This window comes from Perca flavescens, chromosome 11 (genome assembly GCF_004354835.1).
Source record: "Perca flavescens isolate YP-PL-M2 chromosome 11, PFLA_1.0, whole genome shotgun sequence".
In the NCBI taxonomy this organism is placed as follows: domain Eukaryota; kingdom Metazoa; phylum Chordata; class Actinopteri; order Perciformes; family Percidae; genus Perca; species Perca flavescens.
In genome coordinates this window covers 2,236,224-2,254,884 of record NC_041341.1, presented here as the reverse complement: position 1 = coordinate 2,254,884, position 18,661 = coordinate 2,236,224, and the positions used below count along the sequence as shown (strand labels likewise).

At 40.2% G+C, this 18,661-nt stretch overlaps 1 protein-coding gene and 1 long non-coding RNA gene across 2 annotated transcripts; one reads left to right on the top strand and one right to left on the bottom strand.

Annotated features, from left to right (window-relative positions):
• Positions 1 to 5,600: 5,600 nt before the first annotated feature.
• Positions 5,601 to 6,963, top strand: LOC114563891 (uncharacterized). Its single transcript, XR_003693697.1, has 3 exons — positions 5,601 to 5,748; positions 6,384 to 6,497; positions 6,853 to 6,963. It is a non-coding gene; the product is annotated as an uncharacterized LOC114563891 (long non-coding RNA).
• A 5,184-nt stretch (positions 6,964 to 12,147) lies between these two features.
• Positions 12,148 to 17,401, bottom strand: LOC114563889 (galactose-specific lectin nattectin). The gene is made up of 7 exons (XM_028590858.1): positions 17,256 to 17,401; positions 15,959 to 16,021; positions 15,619 to 15,640; positions 13,796 to 13,878; positions 13,329 to 13,463; positions 13,049 to 13,157; positions 12,148 to 12,906 (listed from the first exon to the last, which is right to left on the bottom strand). Exons 2-7 carry the CDS (start codon positions 16,019 to 16,021, stop codon positions 12,845 to 12,847), a joined length of 474 nt encoding a protein of 157 aa, XP_028446659.1. The 5' UTR covers positions 17,256 to 17,401; the 3' UTR covers positions 12,148 to 12,844.
• Positions 17,402 to 18,661: the final 1,260 nt, after the last annotated feature.

The following is an 18,661-nucleotide window of genomic DNA, read 5'->3' as shown; positions in this document are numbered from 1 at the left end:
TGATTCATTTGGTCGATCTCTTCTTCTTTAGTTTGGTTTCCCAGCATGCTCGTGGCTGCTACGCTGTTGTAGCCATAATGAGTTTTGCTGCCTACTACCATCGAGAGTTAGACTGAGACAGCTACTGCATGTCAACGAGTGAACTCAAAGCAGTCACCTGGTTTACGCGTAGTTTAAAGTGATAAATCGTATCACCGTATTTTGATGTCAAAATGCGTATCTACTAAACAAAATGCGTACAGGTTGGCAGGTCTGATATTATATCAATATCGTGATATGAGACTAGATATCGTCTAAGATTTTGGATATCGTAATATGGCATAAGTGTCTTTTCCTGGTTTTGAAGGCTGCATTACAGTAAAGTGATGTCATTTTATGAACTTATCAGACTGCTCTAGCTGTTCTATTATTTGCCTTTTACACACTTAGTCATTATGTCCACATTACTGATGACTATTTATCTAAAATCTCATTGTGTAAATATTTTGTGAAAGCACCAATAGTCAAAATTACAATATCGCTAACGGTAGCGATATCGAGGTATTTAGTCAAAAATATCGTGATATTTGATTTTCTCCATATCTCCCAGCCCTATATATATGTGTATATATATATTTTTTTATCTTCTTTACTCTGTATACATCTGTATAAGATGGGTCATTTGAGTCCGACTGCCGGCAGTGCCCACCCCGCCGATTAAACATGTCAAATCGGCCCAAATGAACGCCGACGGCTCGAGTCACCGACATCGCCAGATTGTCAGACGGCCGATTATCGGCTCGGTCAGCCTGTCTGACCTTAAAGCGCCCATATTCTGCTCATTTTCAGGTTCATAATTGTTTTTTAAGGTTGTACCAGAATAGGTTTACATGGTTTAATTATCTAAAAACACCATATTTTAGTTGTACTGCACATTGCTGCAGCTCCTCTTTTCACCCTGTGTTCAGCTCTCTGTTTTAGCTACGGAGTGAGACATCTTTTCTTCTTCTGTACTATCTTTGATTGCACTCGCACATGCTCAGTAGCTCAGATCATAGATCATGTCAGCTAGCTCCATAGACAGTAAAAGAAAGGCTGTTTCTCCGACTTCCGTCAGTTCCAAGGCAGGATCAGCTGGGAGACTTCTTCTAAACCAGGGAGCACATGGAAGTAGTTCTTTTGGAGATGATGGTGAACTTGTGTGTGTTGTAGCGGTGCTTTGCTATTGAGAACGAGGTAGCATGCTAGCGTTAGCATGTTAGCATTAGCATGCTAACGCTACGAGCTAACGGTTGCGGTTAGCCAGCTCGTTTCGGCTAGTGCCGTAGAAAGCCGAGCCGATGTTGACCAGCTCACCAGGAGACTGAAGGCAGGACACATTCAGAAACCAGATCTCACTCAGAACACCATGGATGGGTTTATTCAAAGTCTGTATGTGTGTGGAAGCACCAGAGACACAAAATAACACCCCAAATCACCAGAAAAAAAGTGTTTTTTTCATAATATGGGCACTTTAAGATACCGCAGAACCCCCGTTTGCGTTATTTACCGACATGGTCTCGGGAGAGAGGAGTTTACCTGGGACTGCTGCTGGGCGGACATGGCCTTGGCCATGATGCGTTTGATCTCCAGGCCGGTGCTGTTCTTCACACACATGGAGCGATCCCATTGGAGGCCGTGGTCAGGCTCGGTGGGGTTCAGCCACGCCAGCTCGTCCTCGCACACGTGCAGCGGCGGAGGCGGCCGGATGAACTCGGGCCGGAAGTGACCTGAAAGGGGGATGGGGTGAAGAGTTAGGACAAACATCTCATACGATGGGGGGGGTATGGTGAAGGGTATGTGATGATGTGGGGGTATGGTGAAGGGTATGTGATGATGTGGGGGTATGGTGAAGGGTATGTGATGATGTGGGGGTATGGTGAAGGGTATGTGATGATGGGGGGGTAAGGTGAAGGGTATGTGATGATGTGGGGGGTATGGTGAAGGGTATGTGATGATGTGTGGGTATGGTGAAGGGTATGTGATGATGTGGGGGGTATGGTTAAGGGTATGTGATGATGTGGGGACATGGTGAAGGGTATGTGATGATGTGGGGGGGTATTTCAATCCCAAAGGCCAAGGGAACTTTATCAGGATGCATAGTATCCTTGATCCATGAAATAAAGGTCTGCCTGCCTTTATGGGAATTTAACATAGGGGTGGACTGACTTATGCCCCCTGTATTTTAAGGAAGGACATTTATTTATTTACGATACATTATTCATTCAAAAAGATAAGTGGTGTCCTTAAAGGATGGATTTTTCCTAATTTTTTTAACTAAGGCATTAAGATCAATTTCCAAAAGATGACTTTTTGTATTCCTCTTTTTAGTCAACTATAGCATGAGTTCATAAACTTATGAGTGCCACTGTGTGTGTGTGTGTGTATGTATGTACGTACGTACAGTACAGGCCAAACGTTTGGACACACTGTCAATGTGTTTCCTTTTTTTATAACTATTTACATTGTAGATTCTCACTGAAGGCATCAAAACTATGAATGAACACATATGGAATTATGTACTTAACAAAAAAAGTGTGAAATAACTGAAAACATGTCTTATATTTTAGATTCTTCAAAGTAGCCACCCTTTGCTTTTTTTGATAACTCTGCAAACCCTTGGTGTTCTCTCAATGAGCTTCATGAGGTAGTCACCTGAAATGGTTTTCACTTCACAGGTGTGCCTTGTCAGGGTTAATTAGTGGAATTATTTCCCTTATTAATAAAAAAGCTTTCCACCTCTGATTCGTATTATTTCTCCAGAAGATGAACTACTGCAGCTTTTATGTTGGCAGCGCAAAACACTGGAAGTACATCGCAAGTGCTTATGGGTAAACAAGTCCGTTGGCTAGTCGAGTTAGCGTTAATTTCTTGTCAGTTTGGTCTTAAAAAGATGCTTTAGATGTTTTTGATTCATATATTCTGATATAAAACAAGTTTAACTGCCACATATAAGGCTGATTTGCTGGGGGACGCTATGACCAAAAGTAAATTTTTGCTTATAGATGTCCTCAGGCCTGGACTCTTGTCAAACATGAGAAATTTTGGCCAACTTGAAATACATTTTTAAATGGGCAATACAACCCATAAATATGGAGGATATATTTATTCATAATTCAAATTGAAAGTCCAAAGATAAAACGAAGTGAGATCAAATTAAAAATATTTTTTTACGCTACTAGGAAAAATTATGCCATAATTCAATTCAATTCAATTTTATTTATAGTATCAAATCATAACAAAAGTTATCTCGAAACACTTTACAGATAGAGTAGGTCTGGACCACACTCTATAAATTCCAAAAGCCCAACAATTACAGTAATTCCCTCAAGAGCAAGCATTAGCAGTGGCTATTGCGACAGTGGCAAGAAAAAAACTCCCTTTTAGGAAGAAACCTCGGCAGACCCAGACTCTTGGTAGGCGGTGTCTGACGGGCCGGTTGGGGGCGTGATGAACAGTGGTGATAACAGTCACATTAGAAGTCACATTGACTTTGAAGGTTATCGTGGAAGTTCATGTCATAGCAGGGCACATCGTGTCATACTGAGTAGTGCAGTCTCCTATACCGGATCCTGACTACTCTGTGCGTATGAACATCACAGCAGGGCGTTGCGGGATGTAACGTGGCGCTGCAGAGCACGGGGGAGGCTGCGGATGCAGCAGGACGCAGCAGGATGCAGCCGGGAATGCAGAGAATCGCAGAGCATAGCTCTGCGAAGAAGAAATATAAGGACTCGGGGAGTAAACTCCCCAGAGCTAGATTAGTAACAAGCATTTCTGGGACAGGATGCATACAAAAGTAACAAGTAGAGATGAGAGAGCAGCTCAGTGTGTCTTAGGGAGGAACAGCCTCCCGGCAGTCTAGAATTGTAATAGCATAACTTAAGAGAGGCAGGTTAAAGAGAGGTGCCTGGTCGGGCTAGAACTCCCCCAACCGGGTCGGGCTGTACTGGACCGCCTCCCTCTACTCTCGCTCGATTATTAATTATACAGTATAAAAAAAAAAAAAAAAAAAAAAATTGAATTGAATTTAAAAAGAAAAAGCAAAGTTGAAATGTAAAATCATAATTTGAAAGTGTAAAGTGCAATGCAAAAAGTCAAATTTAAAATGAAAAGCTTAAATATAAATGCTTAAACTGAAATCTTTTACAATCTTTTATTGATTGAAAATCGCAATGGAAATAAGAAAAGAGAAACATCAAATATGAAACTCAAAATGTTAAATGGAAATACTTAAAGCACCTGTATTCTGCTCATTTTCAGGTTCATAATTGTATTTTAAGGTTGTACCAGAATAGGTTAAAATGGTTTCAAAAAACACAATATTTTTTTTGTACTACACATTGCTGCAGCTCCTCTTTTCACCCTGTGTTCAGGTCTCTGTTTTAGCTACAGAGTGAGACCTCTCACTGCTGTAACATCTTTGTTGGCAGTCGCACACATAGACATAATATAGAGTAGACGCCGCATTGGCTGCTGGGCGCAAGAAATGCGGCCGCCATCTTGGACCGGTCGTACTCCTAGTTGCGTAGCAACCGGTAGCAACAGAAGAAACAAGATGCCAGAGCATTGTGCATCGTACTCCTGCTCAAATCGGCGGACTATTGAAAACACGGCTCGGGGGATTACTTTTCACAAGTAAGATTTAACATTACCGTACTGTTGTTTGTATTTTGTGAATATAATATTACCAGAGCGTTGAGAAGGAGCAAGGATCTTTGATATTACTGTACTGAAATCGTAGCCAGCTAGCTAGGCTATGTTTACTGCACCGGCCGGTGTTCACCCGGCTATAACTGAGACTTAATCAGTCATATTCCATGACACTGACTTAGATTACAACGGACACAAGAATGCTATTCTTAGAAATAAAACAAATAGTACTGGTATAACATCGGCCATCGAATTTTAAACAAGCGGCACAGACTGTATTATTGGTGTTGGGCAGTCGCTACGTGTAGCTTAGCTAGCAAGTAACTTAGTATTTTGGTGGTAGATTCACTATTTCCTGAATCAAGTAACTTTTCAGTAGCTTATAACTCCTTTATTTATCAAGTATCTTGGCCACACAAGCTACACTTTTCTTGTCATGTGAAATTAGCACAACTTAAAGTAGCTTCCTATGTAGTGAACCAGCCTACTGCTGTGTTTGGGTTACTTAGCTTGCTACATGTGACAAGTTGACAAGGTGGTAGCTTCTGTGTAGTGAAGCTTTATTCATGGCAGAGTAACAGATAGCTTAGCTCATTACAATTTCCAAGCAGCTTTCCCAACACTGTGTATTATTCACATGTAATTCACCCTAACAAAAGTAAGATACCTCTCATGTCTCATACCCACTTCAATTACTTAAAATAAAGGCAGCAGAACATCTGACAGTAGAATGGTTTGCAATCAAGCTTATTCACAATTTCAGCAACTTTGGTTAATTATCAACAGATATGCATCAAAATAGGAGTTTTGTTGAAGAAATGTTCTAAGAAATGTGAAGGAAGAAATAAGCTTGACCTCCTTTGTGAATTGTTTTTGTGTAGACTTTCCCAAATCTTCTGTTTTCATTTTGAAGGTTTCCCAAGAATAAAGATGTGAGGAAGAAGTACTGCCACTTGTTCCTCAGTGCTTTGCAGTCACCATTTCAAGGAAGGAGATTTTGATAGGACAGGTCAGATTGTTCGACTCCGAGATGGTGTTATTCCATCCGTCTTCAGCTTCCCAGTTCACCTCCAAAGAGTAGGTGTATCATCATAAGGCTCTTAGCATTCATAAATGTAAATATTCTATTATCAATCACAGGGCAGGGTGAGATGCTTATCCCTTTATATATATATATATATATATATATATATATATATATATATATATATATATTGTATTATGTAATGAAGCTCAGCGCAAATTCTTTCAGGAAGACGTCATTACCCCAATCACTACTCATTCTTAAATCAAATCAGCTGTTCAAGAAGTGACGTGTCAGTTAAACCAATCAGACTTGGCCACAAGATTCAAGGACCAATCACAGCCTTACAACTCTGCTTTAAATCTGTTCTCTTCTTGTGCTGTCAGCTGTCGTTTCAGGCAAAGCGCTCGACCCTCCTCCTCCCCTGCCTCCTCCGGTAGTTGTGTTTCTCCGGCTGACCGCTCCGTTACCTCTTCGGTCCGGTCTCTGGTCTCTTCACCACCGCCACCAGTGTCTGGGCTCCATCGGGGGTTATGTTCCTATTCCGTACCCCTTTAAGAAGATTATTTCGATGGAGTCCAATCTCCAAAAGACTTTGTACATTCAATATCATACAGTTGTACAATAAATATCTTTGCATATCTGCAAACGACGTGTCTCCTGATTGAATTATGCTTCTTTATTTTAGTTGGAAAAGGGCAGGGCTACGTCTACCTCCAGAAGAGCTGAAGAAAGCCTGTCCGTGGCCTCTCAGGATTCCCAAGAAATGTCAACCTCACACCCACAACCTCAGCCTAATGATGTGAATATTTCTACTTTTAACATCATATCATAATGATCCTGCACTTTTTTGCTGCCACTCATATTAAACACACTCACAAATAAACCCATACACGCACAATTGAAGACATTGAACATGCATTCTTGGCGCGCACACACACACACACACACACACACACACACACACACACACACACACACACACACACACACACACACACACACACACACACACACACACACACACACATGGTGCTGGCAGTGGCTTTGACAGGTGATGACTATAAGAAAGAATGTGAGTCATAAACTAGTGGTGTCAAAGTGATGTTTGTGAAGTGAAACATTACTCAAACCATGTTCATCCCTCTTTCTACTAGGATCATGGCTATGCCTTGCCTGCTTCTCCTACCGCTCTTAAGACCAGACTCAATGAGGCCTTGGCAAGAGTGGAAAGTCTGGAGCGAGACAAGAAGAATGCCATGGCCAGAGAAAAGAGGGCAAAGACCACAGTAAAGAGTCTTTTGGGGGATTTGAGGGAAAAGAACCTCATTTATGAAGAGCTCCAAGAGAAGCTTCTACTCCGGTAAGACAAAATTAGCACTTTGAAATTCATGTACATGTTGTTCTTACTCTATTTATTAAACTCCTTAATCTGAAGGGGACTTATTCATTTTAAATCGTAACATTTCAGATCTTCAGATAGACCTCATGGCAAAGCAGTGTCATGAGTACACAAAGGACTATAGAGAGTTTGCGCTCACGCTCCATCTACATGGTCCAAAGGCATACAAATACCTCCGAGAGACTCAACATTTTCCCCTCCCACATCCACATACATTACAAAGGTAGGCTTAATGTTGTCCATTTGAATTTTTGGAAATTACTGATGCAAACAAATAGCTTAAATAGTTTCTTCTCAATTGTTTTACAGGTGGTTGCGTTCGGTGGATGCCAAGCCTGGTCTGAACAAGATGATGCTGGATATGCTGGAGAGAAGATGCCAAGAAGATCAGGCTAAATATGGATGTGTTTCACTCATGTTGGATGCCATGTCCATCAGAAAACATGTGCAATATAATACACATACCCAGTCAATGTCTGGTTTTGTAGACATGGGTGATGGAATCAGTGAGACTGATTTTGCTACTGAGGCTCATGTGTTCATGGTGGTTGGCCTACGAGGACATTGGAAGGCTCCCATAGCTTACTTCCTGACTAAGTCTCTCTCTCCAGAAACACAAAGGGTCCTTCTCAGTCATGCTTTGGAGGAATTGCATGCACGGGGCATTCGGGTGGTATGTGTTACAATGGATGGGCATGCCTCCAATGTCAGCATGTGCAACCAACTTGGGTGTGAGCTGAAGGGAGACCCACGAGAGCCGCTTCAAACCAGTTTCTCGCATCCAGTGACTGGCGAGAAAGTTTTTGTAATGATGGACGCTTGCCACATGCTCAAGTTGGCACGTAATATGTTGCAGGTAAATTATGATCGTTGTAGACCTATTTATACAAGTTATGCCTCTGCTGCTAAAAGTTACATCTAAATATTGTTGTCTATCCATTTGCACAGTTATAGCTGGACATGATGATCAACATTTTGCTGTTTGTACTTGTTTGAGCAGTGACTGATTCTTACTCTGCAGGCATACAGTCCAATTGCAACGACCACCGGACAGATCAATTGGAAGTACATCAATCATCTCAATGATGTGCAAAAAAAAAGATGGACTTCATGCTGCCAATAAAATTACAGACAAACATGTCTACTTTGAGAACCACAAGATGAGGGTATCCCTGGCTGCACAGACACTGAGTCGCTCCGTGTCAGTGGCTCTCCGCGCAATGAGGGATCTTGGGTACTTTCAGTTTAAGGACTGTGAGGCAACGGCAGAATTCATTGAGGTAATACAATTAGTGATTATAGAACCAAGTACTTTTTTTTTTTAATTCATCGGAGTGGTAAAGCTCTGTGAAATTTGCTGTAGTACAAAGCATACCTATGGAAAGAAGGAAGTCAAGCAAATACTAATACTTGCATGTTTACTTGTTGAGCAGTTTAGAAATATGTACTGTGTTCTCTGTATATTTTATATAGAGGAGTATTGATTTCAACTATGTGATACCTAATGAAACCCTGTAATGATAGTGATTTTAGATGCTGATATTTCTTTATAGATTATTGACAGGCTCTTTGATACAATGAATGGACGCAATCCTCGTGCCAAAGGATTCAATGCTCCCTTGGGTGCTCTGAATTGGATGGAGAGGAAAGCATTTTTGTCAAGAGCCAGGGAGTACTTGCTCACTTTGGTGACAAAAGATGGAACACCCCTTCACCGATCCAAGAGGTCTATTATATTAGTGCTTGTTAAGTTCATGACCTGAGTTCAACGATACTCTGTTCCCCCTATGCATCGAGTTCCTAAGATGCTCCGTTCTGTTATGCATCGAGTTCCTAAGATGCTCCGTTCTAAGATGCTGCGTTCTGTTATGCATCGAGTTCCTAAGATGCTCCGTTCTGTTATGCATCGAGTTCCTAAGATGCTCCGTTCTGTTATGCATCGAGTTCCTAAGATGCTCCGTTCTGTTATGCATCGAGTTCCTAAGATGCTGCGTTCTGTTATGCATCGAGTTCCTAAGATGCTGCGTTCTGTTATGCATCGAGTTCCTAAGATGCTGCGTTCTGTTATGCATCGAGTTCCTAAGATGCTCCGTTCTGTTATGCATCGAGTTCCTAAGATGCTGCGTTCTGTTATGCATCGAGTTCCTAAGATGCTCGGTTCTGTTATGCATCGAGTTCCTAAGATGCTCGGTTCTGTTATGCATCAAGTTCCTAAGATGCTGCGTTCTGTTATGCATCGAGTTCCTAAGATGCTCCGTTCTGTTATGCATCGAGTTCCTAAGATGCTGCGTTCTGTTATGCATCGAGTTCCTAAGATGCTCCGTTCTGTTATGCATCGAGTTCCTAAGATGCTCCGTTCTGTTATGCATCGAGTTCCTAAGATGCTCCGTTCTGTTATGCATCGAGTTCCTAAGATGCTCCGTTCTGTTATGCATCGAGTTCCTAAGATGCTGCGTTCTGTTATGCATCGAGTTCCTAAGATGCTCCGTTCTGTTATGCATCGAGTTCCTAAGATGCTCCGTTCTGTTATGCATCGAGTTCCTAAGATTCCTAAGATGCTCCGTTCTGTTATGCATCGAGTTCCTAAGATGCTGCGTTCTGTTATGCATCGAGTTCCTAAGATGCTGCGTTCTGTTATGCATCGAGTTCCTAAGATGCTCCGTTCTGTTATGCATCGAGTTCCTAAGATGCTCCGTTCTGTTATGCATAGAGTTCCTAAGATGCTGCGTTCTGTTATGCATCGAGTTCCTAAGATGCTCGGTTCTGTTATGCATCGAGTTCCTAAGATGCTCGGTTCTGTTATGCATCGAGTTCCTAAGATGCTGCGTTCTGTTATGCATCGAGTTCCTAAGATGCTCCGTTCTGTTATGCATCGAGTTCCTAAGATGCTCCGTTCTGTTATGCATCGAGTTCCTAAGATGCGCCTAACTAAGTTTTGTTTATGTCTGAATTATCTTGTATTCAGTGTGTTTCAGGTCCTAGATGTTTCTAAATGGTATGTATTACACAACATCAAGTACATGTAGGTGTCAAAATGGTAGGTATTGGTAGGTATTGCATGTGTTCCCCAAGTTCTCCCAGTTCTGCAATTACATTGTTCCAAGTTATTGTTCCATTGTTTACAAGTATACTGTATAAGTTAAACAAGAAACTGATCCCATTCCTAAAAACATGGATGCAAACTAATTATCTATCCGCCCTGGTAGCTGTTTACCATTTTCATTCTCTGTGAGTTTGCACCCCTGTGATAGGCACTCAAGAATGGGTGATTACACATTACCGATGGATGTGATGGAAAATTTACTTTACTGCTTTGAATGAACAAAATCACATGGTGCTTTCTTGGGCTGTCTTGTTTCGCCGTGATCAGAGTAATACAACTTTTTTTCTTTTGCAGTACTTGTCGGTCATCGGATTTGTCATCAATATTGACACGTTGATGCTGATGATTCCTGAACTGCTTCAAGTTCAGCGGTATGTGCTCACCTACAGGTTCAGCCAGGATCACTTGGAGCTCCTATTTAATTCAATCAGAGCGTCAGGTAGGATTGGTGTTCTTTTAATTACAATAAATTCTGAAAATATACCTAATGAATATCTTTGTTATGTCTTGTGAGTAATGTATGTATTGTGTGCCTGTTTTCCATACAAGGCGGCTGGAATAACAGTCCATCGGCACGCCAGTTCCAGGCCATCTTCCGCCGTCTGATGGTTTGGTGTGGTGTCTCACCTGGTGAGACGGGCAATGTGGCAGCCCAAGATAACACTGTGTCCCTGTCTGCTGTGGAGATGTCCTCTCCTGAAACTGCTGAAGAACACCCATCTCCTTTCGCCAACATTTCGGCCCTTGTGTGTGACCATAGTTATCTCCCCATTCGGTTTGGTGGTCTGGTGGAAAATGCTCTGGTCTACATAGCAGGGTTTGTAGTCCGGCAGATTCTACGAAAGCTGTCCTGTGAATCCATCACAAGGCACAGTGAAGGTTTGATTTTATTATCTTGTTTTCTTTTTATCTTTTAATCTTTGTATATTAAGGTTGCTTTGTTCTTATTTTCTCTGTTCTGTAAAGTGTCTTTGAGCACTGTGTAAAGCGCTATATAAATATGATGTATTGTTTTATTATTGTTATTATAATAAGGTGCTGAGAGCTGCAGAGAGGGTGATCCACCAAGCTTCAACAATACAACACAGAACTAGTGTGTGTTGTAGCAGTGTTTTGCCATTCAGAACGAGCTAGAAGACACATTCAGAAACCAGATCTCACTCAGAACACCATGGATGGTTTGTATGGATGTGGAAGCACCAGAGACACAAAATAACACCCCAAACTCCCAGAAAAAGTGATTTTTTCATAACATGAGCACTTTAAATTAAAATCTCAAATAGAAAAAAATATATATTTTATTTTAGCCTTTGCATTTTATCTTTTTAATTTGGCAATTTCCATTTGACATTTTAAGATTCACCTTTTCTTTTCGATTTAACATTTGGCTTTTCAGTTTGGACTTGGCCCAAAGGCTGGTGGGAGGGTCTGAAAAGAAAGGCACCTCTAGCTGACAGACTGTCTGTGGGCATCACTGGCCGGCTAGCAGGGAAACGATCCCGGCCGCCACCAACTGGCTGTCACGTCAGACTGGAGCTTCTCAACACCAGAGAAAATGTGCAATTGGCCATACATTTTTGTAAAACTGCCCATATTCAAACTCTACACAGTTAATTTCTTGCATAAAAAAGTCTCAGAAGTGAATTTAGTGGTGAAATAGAAGAGGAAAATTGTAAAAAGAAAACTGAGAACTGGCACAAATCGAGCTGAGTCTTCCTGCAGGCTTTCTATACCATGCTAGAATGGCTTTAAACAAGGTAACCATGGTTACAGAGTCCATGGTAGACCTTCAGACATTACCACAAAGTCATGAAATACGTGTGGCAGGGCACCTTTAAGCTTGTTTTTATTGTAATTATTTAAGAAAGGCAATAACATATTATTCACAATTATATAACTATTTGTCACTTTAAAGAAAACGAGTCAATAAGTCAGGACCAGACACTGTTTGTGACAATATGTCTTTTATTTTGTAATGCTTATTGATTATAAAGTGAAGGAAAACAGATGAATAAAGAACCCAACAGACCAGAAACTCCTCTTCTATCACAGAACGTTCGGAAAACATTTGGACTTTTATTTTCTATTTGGACATTTTGGATGAGAAGATCGTCACCACTAATGTCTGGTAGGTGGATGTTGTTACCTTTAGACAGAGCCATGCTAGATGTTCCTCCCTGTTTCCAGTCTTTATGCTAAGCTAAGCTAATGTCTGCTCGCAGGGAACTTCATATTTAGTGTACAAACGAGAGTTGTATTGATCAGACTATTAACTCTCATAGAGAAATCAAATGAGTGTTTAAGTTTTATTTTATGAGATTAGTGGACACTGTTTGTAACAGACAATATTCAGTAAACTAAAATGGAAAAGATGTCAGAGTATTTGAATGTTTTCTGTATTTCATTTTGTGTTATTCACTAGATTAAAATTCCAATAACTGATTAGGTTTTTGTCCAGCTCAGAGAGTCAGTTTCCGTCTAATGTTAAAACTCAAATGTGAATTGTTTCCTAACTCCTCAGACAATAAACAAGTGAAACTGAGTCTGTCAGCAGAGAGCTGTTTCTGTCTGCACAACAAACTGAAAGTGAATCAATGAAAGAGATTATAGATGAGCTGTAGTGAGATCATGATGGCGGGAGGCCTCACAGGTTCATGGAGCACAAGAAAGGTTGTGTTTTGGGACACGAATTGTCGTTCCATTTGCCTGTAGAGAGATTTTCCAGAGTTTTAATGCCTAACTTTTTATCTTTCATACTGCAAAATATGACCACTTGCTATAAGTTTAGAGGTCATCTTTTCAATTTTTATTTAAAAGACAAGATGTTTCATATATTGTTGTTTTTTACCCTGATAGTTCTCAAGACAGTGCTCAACTCCGCCGACGTTGTCAGGCTTCCCCGGAGCCCAGCTTTTGTAGTCGAATATGGATCCATCAGACCACATCCACACGCCCTCCTGGAGGAGAAAGATTGATTCAAAGTCAAAACAAAAGAGGATCCTCCTTTTTTGTTGTTTTATTAAGAGTACATTTCCTCTTTCTGTTCTTTATTTCTTTCATCAAATTTCATTTTCTCGATACCTTTAGAGACGAGTGACATCACTTCCTGTGATGATAGAAAGTCTCACCTGCACTGAGTCAAAGCCTCCCATCCAGGTCCGTTCGATTTCACCGGTAACTTGGTGAATGTAGGTTTTGAGGAAATCATATTCCTCTGCTGAGTGGACTGAAGCCAGATTCCCACCGGCGGCCTTGCAGAAGGTCTAATGTAGACAATATAATAGGTTAAAAACATTTAAGAAAAATACATAAACCTAATCACATTTTTAACAGATGCGATCTCAGGAAATCTCATTTGTATACTAACATAACTTTGGAAAATGCAGGACTTTTACTGCAACAAAGTATTAATACTTTTAGAGATTTAGGTTTATAGTGTCAGCGCCCTCTAAAGGCCATAGTAGTTATGATGGCAGAAAAGCAGGAAGTAAAGTGATTTATGTTTTGCTCCTGTCATAACTACTATGGCCACTAGAGGACACCCCCACTAGAAATCTAAATATAGGTCAGGACAGTCTTGATAAAACTGCTGTACCTCTGCATCGGTCCAAGTCTTTTTCTGGATGTTGAAGCTGAAACAGCGAGAGCCGAACGGAGTCCAACCAGGAGGGCAGGAACCTTCAAGACAATGTTGGAAAAAAAAGAGAAAGTTAGATTCTTGTTACGTAGCAGTTTGTATTTTTTGTATTTACGATTGCTTGGCCTGTGGTATTGCTTCTTGTAGAATTCATCAAAACCAAATTGTACCCCAAAATGACTTACAGAAGGACCCCGAACCCCTTCATATGCAACTCCACTGTATAGCCTACTACTGAGTTACAGTGTAGGCTACTTCTACATCAGAGGAAGACGTTGTACTACTGTATTTACCTGACAGAGAACGCAGCAGATTCAGAATGTAAAAGAGAGTCAGACTGTGTTGTCTTGTGTCCGATCGTTAACGAATTTAACATTTCAGCAGAGTTGTTTTTGGTTTAAGTTATATTGAGTTGACCTATTTTAGAGGTTTATATATTAAGTTCTTGGTCTTATATTGTTTTGTGCATTTTGGGGTAAATAAAAACCCACTTTTTTCAACAAACTCCTGTTTTCCTAATTGTCTTACTGCTTGGTCCCTGACATTTGCAATTATTTTGGCGATTTAATTAACCCGACCCAAGGTGAGTCTGATGAAAACTAATGTATCTGCCTGGTTCAACTCTGAGATTTGCTCGCATAGCACCGCTATCTGAAGGAATAATCTCCAAGATTAGGCTACGTTATGGTCTGTCAGCTCACAGCAAGTTAATACAATAGCAGCAAAAGAGTCCCCCGCCCCCTCCCGCTGTTCTAAAGTGTTCTGCATGTGGTGTCTGCTGATGTGCAGGTTACCTTCCCCCCCAAACACGGACACACATATATACAGATACGTGTTGCTTTATAAGATAGATAGCCTGCCTATAAGTGGCATCACGCCCTGTCTGCACTTGTTGTAGCTGGTTGTGCCTCGAATGTGTGGGATTCTGATACGTCCTTAAATTCGTGAATTGTCATTTGATTATTCAAAGTAAAAGACAGTCCAAAGTAGTACTACTTTGCACATTTTTGTGGGTCTGAGGTGTATGTCACATTTCAGTTGCCAAAGCTCTGCTGCTCTCTGTCTCTGGTCCTCAATGTGAGAGGGGGAGTGGCCATATCTTTTGCATTTCTAATCCATACAATATCTTGGCTGTGCACTTACCCGTGCCCGTGGCAAAACACCTGTCAAGTTTGAAATCCATTGGACTAATGGCTCAAGAGATATGCGCTTAACGCCCACACACACAGCCAGAAAGACGTTCCTGCAATTTATAGATAGGCAGGCAGATAGATAGATAGATAATTTTGCTACAAGCTCCTCCCATCCTTCCTTCAGAAACCTCCCTCTCCCTAATCCCTTTCAGAACGTAATATATCTTGATGCAATCAGTCAAGAGCAGATGTACAGGAAGTTACCCATGTGAAGTGAACACAGTGAATCTGAAAGAAACACCGTTGTTTTTTCTCGCTACTGCCAGCACTCCAAATTTACAAACAACAATGGCCCCATGTGGTACCTAATGTACTGATATGGACACCATCCTCCCAAATGTATAAATGACTGGCACGCTAGAGAATGTCTTCAGTTCCTCTTTATTAGTAAAATCAAGGAAGTTGAAAAAACCAAGACAAACCAACATGGAGAAAAGAGGAAGGAGGCGCACACACACACACACACACACACACACACACACACACACACACACACACACACACACACAATACAAACCCCTCCATAACATTATATGAACAAACAAGTCAAATACAATCAGAGCAACGAGTCAGAGATACTGTACTGACCTGGGCAGGTTTGTCCATAACACTGTGATCACAAAAAGACATTCTTGAATTAGTCTGAATCTTTTAAGTATTTAAACACGAGCAGTCTAATTACAAGACTACTCAACTCCACTTTATTTATATAGCACCTTTGATACAAACATGCAGCCCAAAGAGCTTCACAGAACAAACTTATCTAAAGTTTCAGCTTTGCAGTTTGCACTCAGCCTACATTAAAACTAGTAACATTATTTAATACCTGTCTCATAATCTTACAGGTTGGGAAACCACTGCATTATTATTCATGTGCAACACATTGAGTTGTTTTTTTTAAAGTAATAGTTGCATAGTTTTTACTTACGGATGGAGCCAACAGTCCGATGGACAAACAGAGCAACAAAGCAAATGGAAAGCCTGATGCCATCTGTGGAAAGACGTTAAACAAAGTCAACATACTGCAGACAAGGACATAAATGTAGAAAATTAATGACTGTGATCAGTGAGCCATTTATCACATTAAAGTATCCTGCTAGTTATAAGTGTGTTATATAATATAGATATGGTTTATAATTTAGATTAATATATATATATATATATATATCGGACATAATTTAGCCACTGTTGTTGCCCGTCGCTCTAACGTTACTCGGCCGTGCTAACTTACTGTGTTACTGTGCTAACGTTAGACCTGTCACTTCAAGCATGCAGTAGAGCAACATTATGAACGCAATCCACCTCCGGTCCCGCTACAGACCGTTGAGAGAGACGGGTTCAGAGCAATGATTAAAACTCTGGATTTAAGATGTCCTGCCTCGCTGAAATACGTCCTCCAACCTGCTAACGTTATTCAAACCGCGAAGGAGGCTGACAGCGGAGCTCCGTTCAGTCCCCCAGTACAACATCACAACAACCTAACTTACCTGTGGGCAAGGTAGTGGTTATACAACTAGCTTACAACTATTTTGTTTTGAAAGGGAAACAATGTTAAAGTTGTTTGTATGTGTATTCATTCGATTTTAGTTTATGTTACTACTTTGCAGTTTGCACAATAAAAATAGTTTAGCTTCTGTAACTGTTTCATGGATTCTCCTTCATATAAAGTTATTGTATAATGTCGTGGAGCCAAAACCCTTTAGTAATAAAAGCTTTTAGTAAACATGATGACATTAACATGTTTTTGAGATATTCTATGTACTCCTGACAGTAGAATAAGCCATTATAAACATATATAAAGGTGGCCCATTATTATTTATTTAAATTTATTTTAAGAAGTTTGATTACATTATTTTCAATTTGAATGCACAGTTGTTTTTTAAATAACAAATAAATAAGAATTCAATACATTACATCTATGTTATTTTGTCTTAGTTAGGAAAGTAATATTTAGTTACGAAGGTCTGGTGCCTTTACTCTCTTCCATATGGTGGAAGGAAGGTATAAGGTGGAAGGTATACAGTTTATTATTAATTCAGCAACGGTATCGGATCGGTATTGGGTATCGACAGATAAACAAAGCCCTGGCATCGGTATCGGTATTGGGACTGAAAAAGTCGGATGGTGCATCCCTAATATATATATATATATAATTATATGAAGTGTTCTCAAAATATAAAATGTCCTCTCGATGAAATTGTGATAAGAAATTTAAATGTAATTACCTTTTCTGAAGTGATGATTGGCCGACACAGAGAAGAACAACCAGCTGATGACTGTCAGTAAAGGAAGATATTCACTCTTTATATAGTTTATCAAAGCACCACAAGAGAGTACGTCTACGCCTGCATGACCCTTCAAGTTCTGCCCCTCTATTTCAGTTGAGAAAGACCCTTATCAAGCAGCATGCCATCTGAAAATCATGATACCTAAAAAACATGTTTGAATCAATGATCAACATGGTGAAGTAAACACTTTTATTACACAATTATGTTCCAGTTAGAGGTGAAACATTAACAAATTGCAGCCTGCATGTCAACATTCTTGTACTTTAATCAAGTATTGCCTTCACTGTATACTCATACTCCACCAAAACTCAGAGGGAAATATTGTATTTTACTGCACTAAATTTATGTGACACAATTACTTTTTACAAAAAAAAAAAAAAAAAACGATATGAAGCTGTACTTATAGTACTAATCTACACAGTAGTATACAAAGTATCTAACTAAATTGACTCCACGTTAATAAAATACAACATTGAAATGCTCTTACTTGATACAGAAAATACAATTTTCAACACTTTGAAAGGAGCTATTCTGCATATTGATTATGATGATGACTTTTGATTTGAAGAATATTTTCCTAATACTTTTATTTGAGCAACATCTTGAACAGGTTATGTACCAAAGTCATTTAAAGTAGCTGTGATAAAACCTCTGCTTAAAAAAACACTTTTTATCCAGAGGTCTTAGCCAGCTTTAGAGCACTAAGACAGCACTGGTGAAAATTTAAAATTGCCTTCAAACTTCTTCAGTCAAAGGACTTGTCTCCGTACTTGTCTTATTAAATCTTAATGCTTCATGCGACATTGACCATCACATTCTATTACATAAATATAAAGACTGAAATATTTAATTGCTGGGACATCAAGGGGGACTACATTTAATCAGGGGGTAACTTGTTCCAGAGTCTCGTGGCAGATCACCCCACCACTATACTTCAACCTTGGGACTTCTAAAACCAGTTGATTTGAAGACCACAATGACCGGTCATGCTCACGCAGGGTTAAAATCTCGGACAAATACTCCGGGGCCAGAACAAACAAAATCTTAAAATCGATTCTAAAAAGCACAGTGAGCCAAAGTAGGGTGTAGAGAATGGGAGTGATGTGTGCACGTCTAGATGTATTTGTCAAAGAGCGAGCAGCAGCACTTTGCACAAGTTGAAGTCGTGAAATGGAGGTCTGATTCAGACCAACATAAAGAGCATTACAGTAATCCAACCGTGAACTAATAAAAGCATGAAACGCCTTTTCTAGATCATGCCTGTTAAGGAAGGGCTTAAAGGAGAATTCCGCCAGTCGATTTCAACACGTAGCTCTGTTGTTTGTAAATTTGGAGTGCTGTCA